This window comes from Cervus canadensis, chromosome 6 (genome assembly GCF_019320065.1).
Source record: "Cervus canadensis isolate Bull #8, Minnesota chromosome 6, ASM1932006v1, whole genome shotgun sequence".
Classification (NCBI taxonomy): Eukaryota; Metazoa; Chordata; class Mammalia; order Artiodactyla; family Cervidae; genus Cervus; species Cervus canadensis.
Window position 1 is genome coordinate 13,613,435 of NC_057391.1, and position 25,033 is coordinate 13,638,467.

The 25,033-nt window shown below is 39.8% G+C and overlaps 1 protein-coding gene across 6 annotated transcripts in view; it reads left to right on the forward strand.

Moving 5' to 3' along the window:
• Window positions 1-25,033, forward strand: part of MAP2K5 (mitogen-activated protein kinase kinase 5) — a 261,289-nt gene that overhangs the window by 196,631 nt on the left and 39,625 nt on the right. For 4 of the 6 annotated variants that reach the window (XM_043470885.1, XM_043470884.1, XM_043470887.1 and 1 more), the window contains 3 exons: window positions 3,028-3,054; window positions 3,366-3,398; window positions 22,347-22,408. In XM_043470885.1, coding sequence (XP_043326820.1) covers window positions 3,028-3,054; window positions 3,366-3,398; window positions 22,347-22,408 — 122 coding nt within the window. The remainder of the gene's footprint in view (window positions 1-3,027; window positions 3,055-3,365; window positions 3,399-22,346; window positions 22,409-25,033) is intronic. The other 2 variants (XM_043470889.1, XM_043470888.1) reach the window with 1 other exon arrangement.

The following is a 25,033-nucleotide window of genomic DNA, read 5'->3' on the forward strand; positions in this document are numbered from 1 at the left end:
CATTCACGAAGCTAACATTTTATATTGAGAACCCTTAGTACCCCTTTTAATGCGCTATAAAACCAGGGGCTTCACTTTTTCATGAACTGTGTGTAAACGCAGAGGCAGTGACTGGAGGCTGACTTTGTTCGGGTCTGTTTTATGGTTGATGCGCCTGTACAGTAATGTGATCTTGAAAAAGGTAAACAACAAAGAGTTTAGCAGTGAAAAATACGCCTAATATAAATACAGTCGAGTACATGGCACTTCAGAATTTGAAAAATATGACCATGGCATTAAATTTTCTGGTGGAATTAACAGAGGAACAGAATATAGCATTTAAGGCCATATATCTGAGACAGAGAAAGGAGATAATACATCTAACTCTATAGTCTGTGTGGCATTCATATAAAGAAAAGCACAGTAGCTTTATTTAATTGAGAAAATGAATCAATTACAATGATGTTGCATCATCAGATTCTTGTGAAATAGAAGATATAAGTCACTGCATTGTGTAACAGTGTTAAAAAGTAATTGAGTATCTTAAGCATTTTGAATCAATTTCAGGTACTGGCACTGCTACCTTAATACAAAATTTATGAAGATGATTTCATGTAATATGTTGCTATCAAAACCGTACAATAAAACCTGGTAACAATGTCTCTCTTTAAAAACCTGGGCAAAACAGTATGGTTATAAAATCATAAAACAGACTTTGATGTTGCTATTTCTCCTTTTCTTGTAGTAAAGAGTACAGTTTTAAGTGGTCTTAAACCGTGCTTTTAACCCAAAGAATGGGGCAAGGTGGAGACTTTTTCCTAGGTCTCAGTCTGTGAGGAAAATTTCATTTACTTCAGGCAATGGCTGTTACTGGAAACAATGTCTCACAATCCATCCCTGAATTCATTTTGAAACCTATCACTTAAAATGTTGGCTACATGTTTTCCTTGGAGAATTTGTAATCCCTCTGACTGCTGGAAATTTGTGGAAAAACATTCTCTTTGATGTCAAAAATGGTTTTCTAATTCTGTGTTCATTGCAAATAACTCTCCTGTTGAAGTAGATTTATCTCACTAAGAATGTTGGGGGCATGGGTAATCTATGTATACTTAAAAAAAAATACAGTTGGCCCTTGAACAACAAAGGGGTTAATCTGGGTTTAATTTAGTTGGCCCCCCATGTCTGAATATCTGAGGTTCCTTCACATCCATGGATTCAACCAACCACGAACCATCGAGTACTCTAGTATTTACTAATGAAAACTAGCCTCGTGTAAGTGGGCTGCACATTTCAAATGCGTGTTGTTCAAGGACCAGCTGTAAAAGCAAGCACCAAAGATATCTGATAGGAGAATTTGCCTGGGGTTTTCATGATTTTTTAAAGGAGCCGTGGCTTTTTACTAAAATCCTAACCACTCCAAGGTGGTAGTTAAGAGCCGTCTTCCTTTTTAATGTAAACATTTCCCTGCAGATCCTTATACAGAAGTACACGCTGACTAGGGGAATAAGAAGCGGCAGTATTCAGTAGGAACTACCAAAGTAGACTAAGACCCAGTCCAGCTCGGATGGAAGTTTCAGGGAGTCGTGCCTGGGGAGGGCATGATGCAGAGCTAAGAGCAGGAAAGAGAGGATACCATGTTCAGTTAAGACAACACATGGGGAAACACTTTTTAAAACACTCAGGCACTGGGTGGGAGGGTCTGCTGGTCAGCCATAGGGATGCAAAAGAAATGGAGAAACAGGGCTTCTGCCCTGGAGAAGCGTAACAGTCCAGTTCAGAAGAACCCGCGTGCCAAAACTGGTAATTTATCAACTTTACCATGCCAAATATAAACACATATGAATCCAGTTGTTTTTAAGGAATGCTATGATGTAGACGGATATGATGCTAGAGAGAGGGGAGCATGGGAGAGGCCCCAGAAGAACCACAGCCAGATCCTGGAGGCCTTGGGCCTGCCCCCACCTCTGGGAGGCCCAGTTTTTCCCATCATAGACTGGGGATGTCCATCCTTGCCAGACTCAGGGTGGTTGTGCAATCTAATGATAATGTGTATGTGAAAGAACTTCTAAAAGCACCATTAAAAGCATATAAGAAACTATTAACTAGTTTATATTTTACCAGCTTGTTGAAGCAGTCTATCCCAGCAAGCAACTGACCCCTCAGTAATTGTATATAAGCCCTGAAATTTTCCTCCTCAGGAAATTTAATACCTGGGACTCCATTTTCATTGAGTTTGTAGTAACTGCAAGGCAGTTTTTCCTAGGGGGGTGGTTGGAGAGGGAGGGACACTTAAGTGTTTAATACTTTAACTACTAAGTGGATGTTTTATTAATTTAGTGACTTTCTAAGAGACATGGTTTGTCGATGTTAGCTATGTGAGCGTCCTGCCTCCAGAACAGGCATTCCTCTTTAACTCAGCTCTCATCCCCTAAAAAGGAGTGTTAAAACTTGCATGCATTTGATTTTCCCAGAAAGCATTGCTGCCCTGCAAACAGGCTGGAGGAACTTTGGAAAAGGTGGAGTCCTCACCCACTCTTGAGTCAGAGGCAAATACTTCAACCACATAATTAAAGTTTTCTTCACAAAATAGGGGATTGTGAGCAGACACTGGCAGGAATCCAAAATTCTAATTTCTGACTATGATTTAATTTCAATTTTAAATAAATCGGTTTTTAATTTAAAAAGAGTGAGCTTCATAACATTAGCAATGATTGCAACATTAAGCCCAGTGTTCACAATCTAGCAATATAAAACATTATTTATATCTGAATCGTAAACAGCCTTTTGAAATGGATTATGGTTTTTCTCCCTATTCTAATACAACCTGGAGGGTACTAAAAAGTGTTGTGTGAAATTAACATTCTGCTGACTTTCGCCTATAAATGAGAAGCGAGCTATTAACATTTGTGTATTTTCATTATGTAAATTGTGTTAACACATGCCCACAAATTGCCACCAGCAATGCAATAATTTTCTCTCAGTGATCATAATGTGTCCAAGTGAGTCATTTTGATTATGACATGCTAATTACATATTGCCTTTTTTCAGATTCAGAAAAACCAGGGATCTTTAATGGTAAGCTTTATGAGTTCAGAAAAAAATTCACTTTTCTTTTTCCTGATGGCTGCTTCCTTTGCATGCTTGAATGCCTTGTTTTAAACTTAGCAAATTGCATTTTGAAGAAAATGCAAACCTTTAACTGCCTGTATTAGATTAGGTACCATTAGAAATAATAGAACATCCTGAGCATCAATGTTTTTATAAGAGTTTGCTGTTGTTGATTAATCTTGCTATATTTTATTGCATTAATGATTTTTTCTTTCCACTCCACTGTAAAGATATTGCATAGAGGCTAATACTTTTTCCTCTCTTCTTTCCCATTGCAGCCTCTCCAGCTTCTGCAGTGCATTGTTGATGAGGTGAGGCATCGTCTTATGTGCTTTCACTCCTAAAGTCATTCCTAATGGTGTGGAAAGCTTATATTTTGTTTCCTAATGAAGCACAGTGCCCGACATCCTCAGAGCAAGTTGTGTGGTGTGGCTCTGAGCTGTGTTACGTGAACTGGCCTTGTCCCGAATCCCGCTCTTCTGATGCCGGCTGAGGATCTCTGCCAAAACAGACTATCCTACAGGCTGGTCCTTGGGGGTATCAGAAGCCCTAAAGACAAAACACGATAATATTAATTTATCCTTTCTCTGGCCAGATGGGGATGGAGCCGGAAATTAAAGTGGTACCATTTTTTTCTGTAACAGATATTTAAAGTCGTTCAGTAGACAAGGGTCAGAGTTGAACAGCAGAAATAAGCTGGATAAAATTTGTCCTCCTTGCTTTACTTACCCAAAGTATAGCAGAGTGACAAAAGTGTTGAAAAGCTCTAGGTTAACAATTCAGCTTTAATTCCTAATTAGGCATTCCCCCCCTCCACCCCGCCCGCCCCCCACCCCGCCCCACCGAACATACTCCTGACTTTTTGTGCTTTTAACTGGTATTTTCACATGTTAAGTCACCCTACCTCTGATCATCCTTATTCATCAAGTTTCACTGTCCCTTTTGCCTTCATGGAGTTAAGCTACCTGAAGTTCATTCTCAGTCAGCTTTTCTACTTTAAACTCTGCCTTTAAATTCCTTTTTTTCTGTAAATTAGCAGTCTTACGGTATACAAGATTCCAATTAAGAAACATTAATGTTTTGTAGAAACAGTTTTTCTGGGCTTGGGCTTGCCTGCTAGCAGTGTTTATTTTTTAAACTTTAATTTTACAATATTTGAAATGCTTGTAGTGAAGGCGATAAATGTTTCAGATAGGAAAGTTTGAAAGAAAAAAATCGTAATTCATAATTATTCCTCTCAATTAAACATCTGTATAACCAGTTATGAGATTTGGGAGGAAAAATAAAGATCCTCCTAGGAAAAAAACAAACACATACACATATCACAATAATAGTAAGAATGGGGCTCCAGCATCCTTAATGACTGCATCAGTCAGTCCATATATCCCATGCAAGCCATAAACCATGTTAGTGCAAAAATGAAGGCATCATCCTGAAACAAATGGAGGCCCCATTATCTCAAATATCAGACAGACCTCCTGGATCTAATAGCTCATCAATGTCTTCTGTCATCTTAGATTCTGAAGGCATCCCATCCCCACCAGAATCCTCCTAATTAAACTGATTTTCGTGAGCTCCCCCTTCAGGATTGCTTAGGAAAGTGTCCCGGGAAATGGCCTACCCAGTCAAGTGCACAGCCTGCCACATTTCCTGGGCTCTACTGTTCTTGGTCTGCCAGACTCTTGGGCAGCAGTATATTCAGGTACAGATATCTTCTCCAATAATACGGGTATTGCTAGAGAACTCACTTGAAGATTTTCTGGATCAAATGGATATTTGTATTCCTTATTTAAAGTAGCCGTGATTGCTATTAAATGTAAAATATTTTACTTGTTTGAGTTGGGTAAAATCTTGAGACTTTTGAAATCATCATAGGGAGATTTTCTAAGAAGAGAAGGTCTATGTGATGAAGGACAATAGCTTATAACTTAAATAGTATGTTTTTCTTTATAGCGCTTCTTCCTCAGTTGAGAGAAAACTGTAACTTAGATATCTATTCCCATTTCATCTAAAAACATCGGTATCTTTTTTATGGAGACTTGGGAAATTCACATATATCTTTAAAACAAACATAAGTTGATCTTGGAACCAGCTGATGGTTGGTAATAAGAGTATTAGGAATGAGTTGGCCAGATGACCTCCTTAGGCCAGGTGCATCATAGCTTCTAAGAAAGGAAGGGTTGGTGGGATCCTTTGATAACTGTGCTTGTCCCATGTTTGTCAGATTTCTCATTGCTGTAAAACAGTGTCTCTCAAAGGGTATGGGTAGTTCAAGGACTAACTACATCAGGATTATCTAAGACAGTTGTTTAAAATGGAGACTCTTGGACCTAGATCACTGAATTGTACTTTCTAGGAATGGAGTCCAGGAATCTACATTTTCCTAGCTTCCCAAGTAATTTTGCACAATAAAGTTTGAGAACCTCTTCTATTGATATAATGGCTAAGTCTGCCCTTGTAGATCCCAGAGGACAATTACCTATCTATCTTCATTTACATCTGACATTTAGGGCTTCTATTTCTGAGTCAGTATAACCAGCCAGGATTTGAACCATCTTACTCCTTGGGCATGGGATACACCCCATTATGAAATGGCTCTCCAATGAGCCTATACTGTTTCTCTTAGGAAAAAGTTAACAATCAAAAAGGACCACCCTCAAAGGAATCTAATTCAGATAAGATGGATATATTTGGAGTCACATACAAAATAGCTAATAAGCAAAGCCCAGTGTAACATACTTTATTTATTATTATGTGGATATACCTTGACCTCCTAGCATGGCCTTGCAAAGAATGAAGAAGTAGTAAAACAACATCATGTGGATAGCAGGTGGTGCTAGAGTGGCCAGGGGTGAACCTCAGGAGTTGGGAGTCAGGAGGTGGAATTGTGGGACAAAGCCAGAGTTAGCCATTTTAGATCCAGATAGAAGACACCAAAAGTTAAACCAGAGGAGTAAGAGCCGTGAACATGAAATCTGAACCACAGAATAGAAACTGGAAGCGTAGCCAAAGAACCGGGCAGGGGGGTGGGGGTGGAGTTTATCCAGCTTGGACCTGGCTGACTCAGCATGTGAGTGCTGTCTTAGAGTCACCGTATTTGCCTCAGAGTTGCTTCTCTCAAGAGAACTTCTTACTGTAAAACTCGTAACCGGGTCCACTCCAAGTCCTTGAATGCCTGAATTGTAAAGTCCTTCGGTTTGTTGTCAGTCATGTATGTCTATGTGTGCCATGATGCCTTGGCCATCTGATGTCTTTGGGAAATAAGGTGGCCCTTACTGTCAAGATAACTGATAACTGCTTTGAGCTCTGACATCAATGAGAAAATTTGCATTTTTAGAAAGAATGTTTCTAAAATGTATTTGCTTTTGGCACCCTATTGATAAAGTGTGGTGAATATCATTTTTCACTGATGTAAAGGTTTCATTGTATCATAACCTTTTTTTGATGACTGAAGTCCATGTTTTGAACACAGCACTGAACTAAACTTTGATGTATTGATGTCCTATAGGGTTACAGAATTATGGGGATCTTGCCTTTCTCTTTTAGTGAATTTCTGAGCCATTTTGCCTGTGTTATTTTGCTTTGGCACTCAGCAATATACTTGGGCTTTTTGAGGTGTATAGAACCATTTGTTCCCAGACTAAATGGCCCTACAAGGGTGTGCTGATCTGCTTCATGCTTTTCTTGTGTTCTCTCTTGTGATCACCTCTGTTTTCTGTGGTCACTCTTCATTCTTGTCAGTGACTACTTGTTAGCCCAGTGATCTGATCATCTTGTCTTCAGTCTTTACACTCCTCACAGTGACTGATAGCAAAACTGAAAGGTATCAAATGAAATTGAATACCCAAGTGCTATGTGTAAGGTCAAACACACTCATCTGAGAAGAGCAAATAAGACTGATGAAGTAAAATGAGTGGACTTGTGTTCATTCATTTCAGCAGATAGTTCTCAAAAGTGCCCATTGTATACTAGCCCAAGTTGACCAAGCCATGCTCAGGACAGCCTCCAAGACCAGAGAGAATTGGGCTTCTGGGCAGGGCTCCCAGGTCAACTGCAAATTAGGTGAGTCAGGGTAGAAAGGCAGAGGCACAGTCGCAGATCCTGGGCCAATGCAGTGTACTGGGACCCAGGAGGCTATGTGGCTATCCAGAGCTCTCCGTAGTGCGTGGGCTCCCAGTTTGACTGGCAACAAAGGACTGGCCACACTGGTGATGGTAGATGGGAACAGAGAGGTGATAGCTGAGTCACTGAAACCCAGGGCTGGCTGGAGCCAGCCAGGAAATCAATGAATTGAGGTGCTGGAAACTACAAAGACTGAAGTGGGGACTTCCCCCTTGAGCCTACCCAGCCACGGAGTTGGAAAAAATAATGGTACAGAAATGAATAATTATGCTTCATTATAGGGTGCATACTACACAACCCAGAAATAGGAGAGTTTGTTTTACCAGAAGAGTATGTGTTCTGGGGGTAGGTTAGGAGAGGGCCTTGAGGAGATGTGGCATTTAAGCTAGGTCTTACAGCATAAATAGAAGTTCACAAGGTCAGAAAAGGAGAAAACTAAATGTCAGACAGAAAGGCTTGAAACTGTCTTGCAAATCATTTTTGAGTTCCCAGATGTATTTCAGAATGTTCAGGGTATCTAAAATATGATAGCCAGAAAAAAAATGGATTATTACTCTGAGTGTATATATATGTTTCAAGCATATTATAGCTAAAAATAAATTTCTCTCTAACATCTGTAGGTGCTCAGCAGGACAGTTAACAAATTTCTGATATATACTTCTGTTTACTTATTCCTTTTACAAGGAAAAAGGAAAAAGTGAATTGCTGTAAGTCATGTTTTATACCTGATCAGAAGTATCTTCTACATGATAGGTTATAAAAGCAACACACAAAAATCAGTTGTAAGACTTCTCTGCTGGTCCAATGGTTAAGAATCCGCCTGCCAGTGCAGGGGACATGGGTTCAATCCCTGGTCCAGTAAGATTCCACATGCCACAGGACATCTAAGCTCACGAGCCACAACTACAGAGCCTCATGACACGTAGAGCACATGCTCTGCAACAGGAGAGACTGCCACAATGAGAAGCCTAGAGGGCAGCCCCCGCTCGCCGCCACCAGAAAAATCAGTTGTGATTCTTCATATTAGTAACCGGAAATGAATGACTCAAAAGTGAAATTAAGAAAACAATTCAAGTTAGTTAGCATCAAAAATAATCAAATAGTTATGAATAAATTTAACAGAAGTAGAAAACTTCTACATTGAAAATTACAAAACATCTTTGAAAGAAGTTAAAAGACTTAAACAGAAAAACATCCCAGATTCATGGAATGGGAGACTTGGCACTGTTAAGATGGCAGTACCTCCCAGCTGGTCTACAGATTCAGTACAATCCCAGCGGATTCTTGTGGAAATGAATGAGTTGATCCCAGAATTTTTTTTTTTTTATTATTTTTTTTTCCAGTGGGTTTGTCATACATTGATATGAATCAGCCATGGATTTACATGTATTCCAGAATTTATATGGAAATGCAGAGGAGTCAGAGTATCCAAAGCAATCTTAGGGGGAGAAAAAACAAAGAGAATTCAAACTTCCTGACTTTGAAACATATTACAAGATACAGTAGTCAAGATAAGGGTGGTTCTGGCATAAGAATCAATGTGTGGAATATCCTGTCCAGCTGAAAAGGACTGCTAAGTACAGATCATCATAGAGAAACTTATTTCTGTTTTTCTGTTTTGTTTGACATTTGTATTGAGATATAATTTATATAACATAAAATCCGTTCTTATAAAGTATACAGCTCAGTTCCAGAACATTTTCATCACTTCATAAAGAAGCCCAGAACCTGTTAATAGTAACCTAGTTCCTCTCTCTCCTCCAGTTCCTGGCAACCACTAACTAATGTACTTTCCTTCTCTGTGGATCTCCCTGCTGTGGACATTTCATATAAATTGGACATGTAATATCTGGCATTTTGTGTTTGGTTTCTTTCATTTAGCATAATATTTCCAAGGTACATCCATGTTGAGGTATTTATCAGTATTTATGGTCAGATAATATTCCATTGTATGGATGTACCACATTTTTGTCTATCTTTCATCAGTTGATTAACATTTGGACTGTTTCCACTTTTTGACTATTAGGAATAATGTTGCTGTGAACATTTGTGAACAAGTTTATATGTGGATGTATGTTTTTAAATCTCTTGGTTATATATACCCAGTAGTGGAATTTCTGGGTCACATGAAAATTCTGTGTTTAGCTTTTTTTTTTTTTCATTTTAGCAACGCTTATTGTTTAATATTATCCAAGTAGTACATGTTTAGAAAACCATAGGCAAGTAAAGTACAGGAAAATGCCAGCATCACCCATAGTTACCTATCCAGTGATGGGCCCAATTACACTCTTTTTGTACATCCTTTATACCTTTGTTTTGTCTTATATATGTATTAACATTGTATTTAACTTTTTGATGAACTTCCAAACTGCATTTTATAGCAACTGTACCATATTACATTCTCATCAGCAGTTTATAAGGGTTCAGATTTCTCCATGTTCTTGTCAACACTTGTTATTTTCAGTTTTTTGGTTTTTTTTTTTGTAGTCATTCTGGTGGATATGAAGTAGTCTCTCATTGTGGTTTTGATTTGCATTTCCCTTATGACTTAATGATATTGAGCATATTTTCATGTGCTTATTAGTTGTTTGAATATCTTCTCTTCACTTCTATTCAAGTGCATTTTCTCTTCTTAAATTGTTTTTTATTTTTAAATTACTAGTTTTGAGTTGTTAGAGTTCTTTTTGTATTCTGGATACTAGATTCTAAATTTTTTATCCCATTCTATGGATTGTTTTTTCACTTTCTTGATGGTGTCCTTTGACACATGAAAGTTAAAATATATATATACATATATATATATATATAAAATTTTTTTTTTTCTTAAACTTTGAAGCCTTTCTGGTTTGATCACAGGTTAGGAAGCTTAGGTCTCCACACTGTCCCCATCCCACCTCTGGCAACCACGTGAAAGTCCTTAGAGTTCCTTAGATGACAGTTTGAAAACCACTAATTATAGCCCAAACAATCATTCTATAAACCTGTATTAATCCCAGAGTTAGGTACAGTGGATAGGGAATTAGTTAAGATACAATTGCCAGTAGGTTCTGCTTTAGTTAGGGGGACAGGCTCGTAAACAATCATATATGAGTTCAATTGAGTTCAGTCTCTCAGTCACGTCCGGCTCTTTGCGATCCCATGGGCTGCGGCCCGCCAGGCTTTCCTGCCATCACCAACTTTAAACTGCAGGTGGTATAAGTGGTATGACTTGATGAGCTCTCAGAGGAGCACAGTGACTGCTGTTTTACCTACTGACATAAATGAGCATGTATGATAAGGCATTAAATGATGTTTGCAGCCTATAAATTCTAGACTCTTCTGTCCATGGGATTTTCCTGGCAAGAATCCTGGAGTGGGTTGCCATTTCCTCTTCCAGGGGATCCTCCTGACCAGGGATCGAACCCAAGTCTCCAGCGTCTCCTGCACCGCCAGGCAGATTCTTTATCACTGAGCCACCTGGGAAGCCCCTCATAAATTCCACATATACCCAAAGTGTAGACAAGGCACAGGGGATACACAGAGAAGAGAGCTCGTAATGAAGCAGGTGATAATATACCAGAGGGCTCTACAGAGAAGGGAAGCCCAAGGGCCAGTAGGAGTTGGCCTCAGAGATGCTTGAGGCCCATACGGAGTTCAATATGGCTGCACTGCTTGGCAAAGTATTAAAACAGATGAAGCAACAGCCAGGTTTAGAAAAATCTTTAAACATTGTACCCAAAAGCATTTGCTGAAATGAAAGAGGAGGGGGTGAAAGGGTTTTAAGCAGAGAATCAACAGAACCAGATTTGTGTTTTAGAAAAGTCACTCTGACAGGCTTGCGGAAAGTGAATTGGGAACAACAGGAATTTACTGTGCTTATAGTCTTGATCAGAAAATATGCAGACTTTTCATTGGGACAGCCTTAGCATGTTTGAAGGGTGTTTAGGAAATAGAATAAACTGAATTTGGTGAGTAATTGCACGTAGGGGAGAGTGGGAAGATGGAATCAGAGAAGAAGCATTTGGCATGGGCAGTCAAGCCCTCACTGAGATGGGGCACACACACACACACATAAGGAGGAGATAATTAGCATTCTGTTCATAGGACAGCACCACGCACCTCGTTCAAGACTCAATTCCAGGCTTACCTGGAGGCTCAGTAGTAGAGAATCCACCTGCCAATGCAGGAGACACGAGTTCAGTCCTGATCCAGGAAGATCCCACATGCCACAGCTACTGAGCCTGTGCCCTAGAGCCCACGAGCCACAGCTCCTGAAACCCACATGGCCGGGAGCCCATGCTCTACCGCAAGAGAGGCCACTGCAATGAGAGGTCCACGCACCACACTTAGAGAGTAGTCCCCGCTCTCTGCAACTGGAGAAAAACCCACACAGCATCGAAGACCCAACACAGTCAAAAATAAATAAAATTATGTTTTGAAAAACTATATCAATTCCTGTTTCAGACTCAATTATAATAAATACATCAGCTAAAGTTTTAAGTTCCCAGGGTTTTTTTTTTCCCCTGTCTTCCTAGTACTGTATCTATTCATAACTATTTGTTGAATGAAATTTATGCATAACTATAAAAAGTTACTACTGTTTTTTAAGACTTAAGAAAACCAAATCCAAAAAGTAATAGTGTATGATGAGGAGATACTTCGCTAATAAATACAGTCCTTTATCAAAACTCACAAGTCTGGCCTTGACCTTTTTGATTTACCAGCCGTTCCACCGTGTTCCCCAGTGTCACATTGCTTTCCAGCTACACTCAGTTTTACAGATGAGGAAACTGAGGGCCAAAGGACACAGCTCTCTTTACTACACTGTGACTGCCCTTGATAGAAGCAAAAAGCAACAGCTGAACATTCTGGCATCAAAGGGAGAGATTATTTTTCAAAACTGTAAAAGAAGACAAGTTAGAAAGCATTGCAGACATGCCCCCAGGGCAGAAGTATATTACAACACAGTTCAGTTTCACTGTCTATAAGAATGACTCCATGCCTGTAAAAAAGAATTGAATTCTCTTCTGCATATTCTGTTTAAGTTGGCAGGGAGGAGATAGACTCCTTTTAGAAAGATTTATGTATACAAAAGGATTGACTATTAAAACCACTATTGCCTTTTAAAAATTCCTTCACGGAGAATCCCTTCTCCTCAGGTTGACTGAGGGCTGGTTAACTGAGAAGTTGCTGGGGTATGCACGTAGCAGGTGCTTTCTGGGAGTCCAGGTAGGGGTGTGGATGTGTGAACAAGGCTGTCTAATAATACCCCCTTGGAGTTCAAAAAGTGGTATTAACCAGCTCCAGAGGGAATAATATCCATTCATTTTTTTGCCCGAGGGCCTTCACCATAATTCTGATTTCTGAAGTTAGCCAAGAGTAAAAGGAATATCCCCACCCCTCCTGCTTCCAGCATCCTAGGATGGCCTGTTGCTTTCATAGCACGTAAATTGCAGGTAGTTTAAAGTGAGACAAGATTCGATGGCCTGGGCTGTCTGACGACCCATGCCTGCCTGGAGCTTCCCACCACAGTGGCTGACACTCTAACCACTGGCTTAAATGGGTATTGATAATGTGAGATTTCATGTTATTTGTAACTTGTACAACTTAATGACTGGGAGGCATTAGAAACTTGGTAAGCTGATACAAGTAGATACATAATAGTTGTGTCGTCCTGCAGTATTGTTAACTAGATCTCTGTCTCAGAATGTCGGGAATGTATAATTGGGATCCTGAAAACCGATATTCCTCTTTTATGTAAGGCAATCTTTTGAAATCTAATACTTCTTTTGAAAAGTCCAGTATGTTTAAATTAATGTAGTTTGAGTGGTTTGAAGATTGAAAATAGGTTAGCATTAAGGCCATGATTCCTTTAGTAATTACTTTTTCTTTTGGTAATAACTGTTTCTTTAGAAATGACATTAACATTCTACCAAAACACAGCAGTAATCCAAAAGTTAATGTTCTGTTCATTTATAATTATATTTAATTCATATTTATGAGTTGTTGGGAGGAAGGAGAAAGAAGGAAGGAAATTTTTTAAATGTAACAGAAGAAGCAAATTAAAAACAGAAATTTTCCTGATAGTCTGAAGAATATATAGTTGTTTAAAGTGGGAAAAAATAATTTTTTAAATACAGCTATATAAAATCAGATTTTATTAGCTACTGCTGAAAAAAATATATATTTTTATTATTTCTTAGTGGCACTGAATGAATTCAGTGGATAGATTTTTTCCGTTTCTTCTTTTTTACTAATCAAAATATTAGCATAAACATCCTTATGATCTTGATCTTGGTAATAAGTCAGTTAGATTAGTGTGTTTTTTTGAAACAGGGAAAATTCTGCATCTTCAGACAGTCATTGAACAAGTAGCTTTGTGTTGTTTTCTTTGAATTGTCCACGAAGCCTGATGTATTATTAATGAATTAATTTCTTGGTGGTGAAGGCTCGTGAATAGCTTCTGTGAATGGGCAGTTGCCTGGTGGGGCCAGTTTTGGCTGCTGTCATTTACCATGTGTTGCTCTATTGTGAAGTCTTACCCAGCCGTAGGACAGTGCTCGTTTAATCCACCGTGATGGGACCTATACACCCTGAGCCCACGTTGGATGCCAGGGTCAGTTATGCAGCAGCTCGGGCTGGGGCCCTGCGCTGCCTCACTGCCGGGTCGCTGTAATCATTTTGCCTGCCGTTAATTTTCCCTAAACCAGAGAAAACATGTCTGTGAGCTGTACAAATGTTCTCAAAAGAGAGTCCAAACTGGTCGGCTGGGGTGTTGCCTCCATTCCAGAACGGAGGCAGCATTCCAGGGAGTGTTAAGCTCCTTCCTTCCTCCTGGAAATGGAAGCGTCTGGGCCCATGAGATCCCTGATGTTCTGAGGTCCAGAGTAGCAGATGGCATTATGATTTTCCAAATCCTGATGAACGTTCTAACTGAACTTGTTCATTTCACAGTATGTAGTTCTGTTTTTTTCACTTCCTCTCCCTTCCTCCCTCCCTGTTCCTCTCTTTGTTCCTCTCATACTGGCTAATTTTAAACTGATTCAGTATCTCCTTTAGCCAGCTTTCAGTCCCCTTGTGTCTGTGTTTATTGTATGGAACCAGGTATGGCACAATTTGATATATAATTCCCAACCTGCAACTCGCAGCTGACATCACCTTTGAATTGGTTTATAAAAATGTGTAAGCAAATACAACTGACACTCCTACACCGTGAAGCCACTGGAAGTTCTGTTCTCTCCTGTATCTGTAGCTGGCAGTGTAGGTGGCAAACAGCAGTAATTATTTTAACTAACAGTTGAGTGAACATTCAGGAGGACACTCAGTGTGGCGATGGAGACTTTGGATTTTCAGACTCAGTTCCCTGAGTCTATCTGGATAGCGTTATGGCTTGTTGATTTTTCAGGACACGGACCTGCCAGGTTCTTGCCCTTGAACAGTATGTGGATGTAGTTCAGCTGTTTCAATGTTAACCCTTTACCAATGAAAAAAGGAATAATTCCTTTCATTTAGGAACATGTTAAGGGCTCTTTTTCACTCCTGGATTTTCCTCTTGCATTTTTGTTTAATATAGTTTGTGATGTACCTTTAAGATTGCTTTTAATCAGCACTTCTACACAGAGAACCTGGTGAAATGGTAGTGTGTATATTAACATTATAATTTAGGTCCTGGATCAAACATGTGTAAGCTGGACTTTTCCTGAGGAAAAAAAAACTAACCTTACCAGTGTATAAAATTCAAACACTATATAGGGACTAGGTAAAACCACAGGTAGGAATTGCTGAATAATTACCTTTAGACCAGCCTGAGCAGGAGGCTTCCCACGAGGGTGAGCTCATTTAATGGTTCCTAAAACTCAATCTCGTGGATGTCAATGGTCATGCTTGATTATTTGCACCAGTGTTTTATGAAAAAGCAATAGAAATGCATTGGGAGACTACAGAGAGAGTGGTAGGGAACAATAATGGGTTTTACTTTTGTAAATGAAATCCCTTTGGTATGAGACAAGCATTTTTTTTCTGCTCTGCCTAAGCCATTGAAAAGGAAGACATAACGTGAATGTCGGTGTGTCTGTGTGTATATGTGTGTGTTTACCATTCAGATAGGCTCCTCTAAGTAATACTGTGAACTAGAGTTTATGACCAACAAGAGACCTAAAATAAAAAGAGAAAAAAAGATGTTCATTGACTTTGGAAAAGAAGCAATTGCAAATATGGTTTTAAGAGATTAATCCACTTCAAGTTTTCCACCTACCTATTTTCAAGGAATTTTATGAAACACCAAGATCTTTGCCATATGTTTAGAAAATATCTGAGTAAATGTAAGTCTTTTAAATGACAAAAAAAAGGGGGGGGGGGTTAGTTTTGACATAAATGACAAAGTTTATCTTCTGTTTTATCCCAGTACTGAAGAACTGCCAAAACATTTAGGAGAAAATGGGGAGGAGAGTGGGGACTGCATAATCTCAAATTTCAGAGATTCCTTTAGAACTGTTCATTTATATTTTGTGTTTTTTATAAGCTGTCTGGTCGTGATGTTCTCTTGGCTAGTAGCTGGTTCTCCTATGATTTAACAGTTTGCGGGTAAGGTGGATGTTTCAGTGGTGAAGAGTCTAGCCTTTTGCCCCTGGTTCCAGGTCCACCTGAGACCAGTTAAATGAGCTGATGCTGTCAGCCAGGACCCAGTGGATAGAACTTCACACCCAAATGCCCACACGTGTAATTCGTCACTTCTGGCAACCCAGAGCATGGGGCGACCCGGCGTGGAAATTGAATCATCTTTCACTTTCTCTGCTCAAGTCTTGATGTGGAGTGAGATGAGTAAGACAAGAGCTCCGTGGTCTCCAGCTGAAGAGGGTCAGAGGCTTCCTTTTCTGAGGACGTCCATCTGCAAGCCTTCCTAAACGCAAAACCTCTTTCTCACCCCAGCGCTATCCCTCATCGCATCCTGCAGATGAGATCAGTTCTATCTGATTGTGAAATCAAAAATAGACTTTAGGGTCAAAACACTTATTGTTCCCTGACAAAGTGGCCACATTTTTAAGTAAACTAAGTGTTCTGAACAAGCATTGATTGAATTTGTACAAGCCTGGTGTGGAATTCTGATTTACTAATATATTAACCAGGCTGAATTACTCTCTGACTGAACACTTGTCTATCCATTTTCCGCCTCTCTCTCTCTGATGAGATGTGACTGCCTTTTCCCCCCTGGCTACAGTCTGTTATAGCAGAAACTTGCAGATGTGAACATTGAGAACCTTCAAAATATTTAAAACTGAGCTAATTTCCCAGAATCTACCATTGGATTACACTTCAGATGGGTAGATTTTTGGTTTGGAGATGACTTCTGTGGAGATTTTTTAAAATATATTTATGTATTTGGCTGTGCTGAGCCTTAGCATGTGGGATCTAGTTCCCTGACCAGGGATGGAACCTGGACCCCTTGCATTGGGAATGCAGAATCTTGGCCACTGGACTACCAGGGAAGTCCCCTGTGGAGATCTTTAAAGGCCAGGATCTGGTTCTTTTGTTTTTGTGTGTGTATCTTCCCCACACCCCACCCCCGCCCAGGCAAACAAGGTTTCCTCCCCATTCAAGAGCAGATTTGCCCTGTGGATTCTGCCAGTTGTCTCACAAAGATACCACTTTAAGGCAGTGAACAGGGGAGGATCAAAAAACAACTTGAGATCTGATAAAGCAAAATGTTGTACACAGTCTGACATGAAGCCATTGGAATCACAGGCAACCTTCCACCCCGGCATTGTGGACAGACATGGAGCAGCTAGGAGAGCTGTGCCAATTAGTATGAATGCACACGTTAGTGTGCAGGGCCAAAGATTGTTGAGCCAGGCCAAAGGCACATGAGGCTTGAGTTTAAAAATATAGTTTTAAAATGTCAGAGCATAGCTCTCAGTTCTGGTCAGACCACAGGTGACTGTCTGATGTTAATTACCTGTTGGCTTGATGGCTTGACACCAAGAAGTCTATAAATAGGCTGTTAAAAAGGATGGCCATATTTCGCTTAACTTGTCTGGTTTAATCTAATCACAGCACAGCTGACCTCAGAATTCACCAGTGTGGCCAACACCTTGAGATTCTTGAGAATTTGTCCTTCTGTCTTCTTTACGCTTTACTCCCAGTAAGTGTATAATCTTAGCTTGAAGGAATGTCTCTTTTGCACACAGGAAGGGAACATAACAGAGATTAAGATGTTCAAGGTCCCTTCACCCCTAGGTGCTTCTCTGGCAGTGAGGATGGAAGAAAGTAGGAGACCAAAGATGGAATATTCCAGCCCTCCAGACTCTCCTAGTTTCTTCCCCATCATTCTTAGCAGTGCACATCTTATCCCTCTGAACAACGTGAATTCTTCCAGGATGTGGATTAAGTATCAGTCATCTTGCATTGTCCACCCAAGCACCTTGATATGGTAGAGGGTCAAGAAAATTGTTGAATGAGTGAAGCAATAAATAAATAATGAATGGTTGTATCATTTTTACACAATATTTTGTGTCTCTGCCTATCAGTGTCTGAATTTACCACCACATCATTGTCAGATTCCATTGTCATCTTTTATTATGAATTAAAGGCAAAAATTAAATCCTCAGGTACATTTTTAAAGCAAAGATTCCTCAACCTTTTTTCCAGTTGAATAGTTACACCAGGCTTCTCCATTATTCAAAACAGAACTCTACTAAAAACCTGGACCTCAATGAGTTAAAAAAAAAACAAAAACTCCTTACCTTTTAACTTTTAAACTTTCTATTTTGACATTATTTTAGAGTCACATGCAGTTATAAGAAATACTTTAAAGACACCCTGTGTATCCTTAACCCAGTTTCCCCCAGTGGCAACAGTTTGTAAGTACAGTACAGTATCACAACCAGGAAATTGACACTGATATAATCCACTGAGTTTGTTCAGATTCTGCCAGTTTTACATGCACTAGTGTGTGTGTGTGCACTAGCATGTGTGTAAACATAAATGACACAGATCCTTTAAAGCCAAGAAACATCATGGTTTAAAAAAAAACTATGCCTTTGAAATAATGATTTCCTTTCTAAGTAAGTCATTTCAAAAGTGTTTTTCTCATTTGTATTGTCTCTGTTTGGAGTGTCCAACTTACCTGCCCGTTCTTGAGGTAACAAAGTGTAGTTTTTTGGCATACTTACTCTGCAGCTGAACTGGCAGCAGCTGTGGTTGGAGTTGGACCTCCTCCCCGCCCCCTCCTCATCGCAGGTCCACACACATACACACACACACACTCTGACTTTCTGCTGCTTACCTTTCTTTATGCCTGAGTACCTTGCTGACAAGTGCTAATAACAAAATACCCAGAGAGAGTCCAGCTGAAGTTAGCGTACATTAAACATTCTGAACTTGTCCTTTTGCTCATAGATTGTGCATAATTAATAATTAAACAGTTTCTGTTGTAATGGGTTGACCTTCCTGAACCGTTCATTATTCACAAGGCAAAGGCATCACTCAAACTTTCTTCCCGTTGTCCTTCACTGTTCCCTAGCTTGCCGCCTGCTTGTGCTCCAGTTGTTCAGCACGAGGGGCTGACCAGGTAGTTCATGAAACCTCTGAGACTTGAAGGCTGTCCTCTGTGATGACCAGAATTGCTCACTGAAATGGCCCTGGCGGTTTTTATACAACAGTTGCCTGTTCTGTAACAAGATCCGGCTTGTGTCCCTTTAAGCAGAACACGAAAGTTGGCTGGGGACCAGAATCTCAGGTCACGACTTGTGTTAAGGTTGTGTCCACTGTTCTTGTTCCATACCTCCGTGCTTAGAAGTTCAACAGAGAAGTGTCCCGCAGAAGCCCGCCCGGTGAGGTGTGGCCCCTAAGCTCCTAAAGACAGTGACTTCTGTTAACAATTTAGAGTCTTTCCGCCAGTGCTGAGCTGTTGGTGTAACTGCTTCTCTAATTTGTGTTTACATTTTTAGAATGTATTTTTTTCTTCCTTTTGCCTGAACCCATGTTTCACAGAGAAGATTTTTGATAAGTAGCAGCAAAAGTAGCAGGACTTCAGAGCTCCTCTGATCCCTTGGGCATGGTTCTCTCTTGCTCTGACTCCAAGGTGAATGACTGCTTTCCCTCCCTGGGGGCCACGGAGACGCCAGAGCAGCTTTCTTGTGAGCCTCCCCGTCCCCTTTGCACAGATTGGAATTAGATAACAAAATAGACAGGTTCTTGGAGATTGTTTTTTACATCCTGATGTAAACTAACTTCTAATTTTACTTGTTTTAAGCTTGTTTTTAAACAAGAAAAATATACCTGAAAAATTCTTCAGCGTGGTGACCGCTATCAAGTGTGTTTGTTCCTTTGAGATGTTCACAGCCTGCATGCTTTTGTGGATTTGGAGGAGGCTTTCCGAGGACTCCCTGCCTCCATGTTTTCATGTAGCATTCTTGACACCCACCCACCCATGCACTAGTCAGTCTTCCGTATCTCAGAAAATTCTCCTCTGAGATACACAAGAGACATGGATTTTAAAATGAAAAGAAGTATCTGGCATTATGCATGTGAGATTAGAATTTCCCCTGCATCTTTGATGACGGATTCTTTCCAGGCACCACTGCGATGAAAATCCACTCGGTGGTTCTGCAAAGTCGACTTGTGCTGGCATTTTCACAAGTGAAATAAATTATTCATGGGCACCACCCAGTGTTCCTTAGTTTTATATTATGAGGAACTTAACAGGCTACAATATCAGGTCTTAAATAAAATTAACTACCCATGCACAGATATCACAGTTCCCTCATTTTGTTTCTCATCCATGTTAAAATGACATCTTCATCAAGTTGCCTATAGTTCATCAATTTACTCTTGGTATCGTACTTTGAAATGAGGCCCACATCAGCATCACGTTTTGCACCAGGGTCTTTGTAGAAAACCAGTCTAGAATTTTAACCATCTCAGTAAATATTCAGCCGCGTTAAGACACTAGGCTTTTACTTTCCTAAACATTCATCTTAAAGCAACTGCTACTCAGATACTTCCAGTACTACCACGTCCCAAAAAATTTCAGAAAGGAATGACTTAGAAAAAATTAACTACCTGGTCAGAGTCCATAATTTTTGTACCTCAGACTTTGAAATATCTTTTTACTAATAGTGTTTGAGGCAGTAAAATGTCATTTCTTGAACTGGGCCTTGTAGAATCTCGCAGGTTGGTGATATATATCGCTTTCCTAAAACAGACTGGGCTGAAATTGATATCATGTTTTATTTTTGCTCTTCAAACTGATAGGACTTCCGTGACCATTTTATAGTTCCTTTATCGAGGACTTGTCATGTTACTATGTGCCTTGTTTCTTTTGAGCAGACTGTTTCTTCAGCCCCCCATTTTTCATGTCCTCTCTATGTAATGCCTGCATGTAATCCCGTGAACTTGGCAAGATTTTATTTCGCTCCCATTTTCCTTTGTTTTTTCTTTTCCTCTTGGAAGCCTGTCTCTACTGATGAGAATTTTAACTTTATGATTACTGACCTGCCTCTCCTCTGGATGAACAGAATCAATTCAAAGAGGACAGATATGCAAAAACTAAGAAACATTTGGTTCACATTCCTTTTTTTTTTTTAAACCTCTTTGGGATTTTTTTTTTTTTTTTTGGGCTGCTTTGACCCCCTCCGTTTCTTTTGATTTAATTGTATTTTCCACCAGTTCCCAATTGTTTGAATTGGAAACAAAGCCTTAATAAGAGTTCTAGTTAATTTTCTGTCTTGTAATTACCGATCTCATTTTTCTGATAATTGGCCACAGCAATTATATGTATATTTACTAATCACAGAGGAGGCTGTGCAATTGTATCTATCTGCCACCATTGATAATGACACGCATATTGCAGAGGTGCTTTTATCATCTTCTTTTTTCCACTACATCAAAGCTATTTCCTCTCGTTCTCAATAATGAATACATGCATGCATTTGACACAGTTGTGTGCTAGAGAAATTGTTTGGCTCCCACCAAATGCTGCATGCTTTGAGCTTCTTGCCTGCAGCGCTAGAAGGTTGTATGTAATGATATATTGCTCATCCAAATGGCCAAAGCACTCCAAAGCACAGTGAGATTAAAATAAGTCATTCCTTTGTTAATTTAAATAGGTGCATGTATCATACTTTGCAGGGCACTTTGTGTGGGGATGTCAGGGAGGAAAAAAGCCGCCGAAAGGTATTTTTAATAGCAAATGAGAATGGATGAGAATGGAGTCATTTGCAGCTGCCTACTTTATGTGGCTCTCTTGTTCCAACTGTAGGTCTAATGAGATGACTGTTAAAGTACTCTGCAGTGTAATTTCATTACATCCTGAGCTGTTACACTATAAACACAGTGGCGCGCTCTGTCATTCTTGGAAAAACTCCTAAATTCTTAAAGCCTTCCTTTGCGAATGGTAATGGGGTTTGCTCCCTGTGTTACATGGCGATTGTGGTTTGTTGCTGTGGTAGTTTCCTGCTTCTTTGAGTGGCTCCCATCCCCACACTAGTTCTGCCAGTGGTCAAGGTGGGCGTCCTTAATTCACTGGCTTTCTCCTGTGATGAGTTTGCCTAGACTGGCAAATAGGCTGAAATTCTTTTTTAGTAAACAGCTCTTCCCCTTTCAAAGCTTTTCTGTTAAAATGAAAGAAAAAAGAAAAAAAACCCCAACTCTGACCCACATGATTCAGTTAAAGGCAAGCAGTTAAGAGCAACTGAATATACTAATAAATGTAAGTAAAAAGGAAAGTGTAAATAAATAGCAAATCCAGTAAAAGAAACAAAGGTCAACAGAAGAATAATTTCACAGCTCTTTGTTAATTACACGACCATTTGTGTGTTACTTAAATAATCATTAATTTCTCATTTACACATTCGTACCTTCTTTCCTACCCCGTGGCTATCATTGTCCTTTTTTCACCTCCCTTCCCTCTTTGCTCTCCTGTTTCTCACCATTATACAATGTGTGTGGCTTTAAATTTGGCATTTTTACATAAATGTGAAAGAGAGTATAGACAGTTGTTTTTTTTTTAATTGGATGATGCCTTATTTTCCTTCCCACATGCTGGTGAATCCTTGTTATGTGGTCATCTTTATCTGCTTCTTTGGGATGGGGGGTGGAGGGTATAAAGAAAGAGAAGGAATTGCTGTGACTTTTGATGACCTGTTTTTCCTCCGTCCCAGGATTCGCCCGTCCTTCCGGTTGGAGAGTTCTCCGAGCCGTTTGTACACTTCATCACTCAGTGGTGAGCCTGTTTGCAAACATGCCATGCCCTCAATGTAAATGATACATGCCATTAACTCGGCGGCTCCGTGAGACCTTATGGCTCTCCCTGCTTCCTTTCGGAGACGGGAGGGACTTCGGGGCCTTGGGCAGATGGGGCAGCAAGCTGAAGGAATTGTTTAAATTATGTAAACGTTATTTACACACAGGGTCATAAACGTACTTTAGAGGCTTTTTCCTGTTTCAATAAACTTCTGAGAATCAGACTACTTCTTTGAGCACAGATACTGTTGCTATCCAGTTGTTTTGTTTTTTTTTAAGAAATACACAATTTTGTAGCCCTTGTTGCACAGACATGTGAAGCTTATTTTTATTAATGGGACCTCAAGCTACCCATAAAAATGCCTGTCACTTAGTGGAAGCAGAATAGTTTATTAATTCATGAGATTTCCGGTAAATAACTTTTATCTTTGGTTATATTTTAGGCAAAATACTGGTGTCCCATTTCAATGAATTTTGATGTTAGAGAGGGTATGAAAATGTGGTTCCATTAGGCCCACTTTAACCTTTGTAAGAACTGAAAGCCACAGGATTTAGATCAAAGGGGCCACAGAATCTCTCAGAGTCTCTAGGCAACCCCTTGTCATTTTACATCTGAGGAAACAGGTATAAGGGTTCTTTTCCAGCCGTCTGCCTTTTTCTTCCCCGTAGAATGAAGTTTTCTTTTATCACCCCTTTCACATCATCCACCTCTCCTCTACTGGGACACACCCGTGTGGCCCTGGAAGCCCCAGTTCCCTCACTGCCATCCTCCTGCCTGCTCCCTCACCCCGACATGAAGAGAGGGAGAGGGAGAAGGAAATTGGGAGCATAGAAATGACCGCCCCCAAAGCAGGAGACACAACTGATCAGAAGCTGTTCTGCACATTCTGGAACTCCTTCCCAACTGCCTTTGCTCCTCTTTCCCTCCTTCCCAAAGCCCTCATTTCATCACCCCTTCAGAATCATGTCCACTAGTGGAAGATGAGCCCTTGGTTCCTGTGGGGGCACAAACAGTGCACTCAGGAGTCCTTGCTAACCCGGAAAGGCTGTACGCTCTCCCCTCCCCCCACCCCATGAGCCATCTGATGATGATGCTCAAGTGAAAAAAGAAATATTCCTTAATATAAATGTCAAGCTTTATCACCTTTTTGACTAAGTGTAATATGTTACCTCTTAATAAAAATGTCTTATGTAGTTTATATTCCACAGGAAAAATATGTGGGGAAGAGATTTTTAACCCCCAACTTCTAAAATTTTTATTAGCACTATTTCTGTTTATTTAAAATACTTATATAATATTCCATAGCTTGTAAAAACTACTTTCATTCTGCAAACATTTTATTTCCAAAATGTGCCATGTTGTTAAAAAGCATGCATATTGGTTAAACACTGGAATCCTAAGCTCATTAATACTAGAACCATTAGTATTAGTATACGTATTAGTATACGTATTAGTCTCTCTTTATATCCTTTATGCGGAATTCCTAGTAACGGAAGCACACGATGGGAATGTCCCATTTTGAAATGTACACTTTGGAAAATAAACTGTGCAATTCCTGAGCTGCCTGGAGCACTGGGTTTGGGCATCACCTACCTGCTCACCGATGTTGGGTTTGTGCCCTGACCACCCTGCTTATCTCGCTGTGTGGTCTGGGACCAACCTGGGGGTGGAGCCCATTCTGAGCAGATAGGGCCTTGCCTGCCTTCTGTCCAAAGAAAATTGATCAGCTGTTATATTAAAGTTTTGTGGAGACAGAGGGAGGGATAACCTGTGTTGAAATTTCCACAGATGTCAAGCCAAAACAGAAATGATAGTGGGTAATAGCCTTGTTTTCCCAAGAGATACAGCTACTTTGGAATGTCAGATTAGGAGTGTTACCAAATCCACTGGTGAGACAGCTTGAATTACTTGCTAATAGATGCAGTATTTGAGTGGTGCATATGGTTATTTATTGGGAAGGCAAATGTCCTCGATGTCATTAACAGTTTGTAACTACGGTTCTTATTTACCAAATGATCATTAGATCTCTACTTTAAAAAAAAAAAAAATGCTGTCAGCAAATGCAGAGATTGTATGTTTTTGTTTTTGTTTTTTCTTGCTTGTTTGAGGTTGCCGCATATGAAGAAAGAGTATCTATGATTTTCCAGGTAGCAGCAGAAGCAGCAATCTCTTTTCATGACTTCATCCCACGGATACTCTGAGTTTAGTATAAATTGGCCATCAGTAGGTAGCTTACCCATGGTTACTTCAGTCCCATGCGTGGGTGCTTCGTCACCTAACTAAGTACATGCTGCAGCTACTAATTATACCTGTTGTATGTCAGACGAAATATTTTGCAAGAGGAATGTGATTCTTTAAGCAAACTTAACTTCCCCACAGCTGTTTAATGAATTATCAACTTGCAGAGCAGCCAAAATAAATGAAAGACAAGACAATGTAATAACCCATTTATAATTTTGTAGCATTATCTAGATGTCTGACCTCTTTTATGTATGACTTGTTATTCCGAGTAGTAATGAAGGAATGAGATGTTTTCTCATTTAACCTGATTGTCACATTTCTTTTCTTATTGTCTTATCCCAGTTACCAAAAAAGAAGTATATG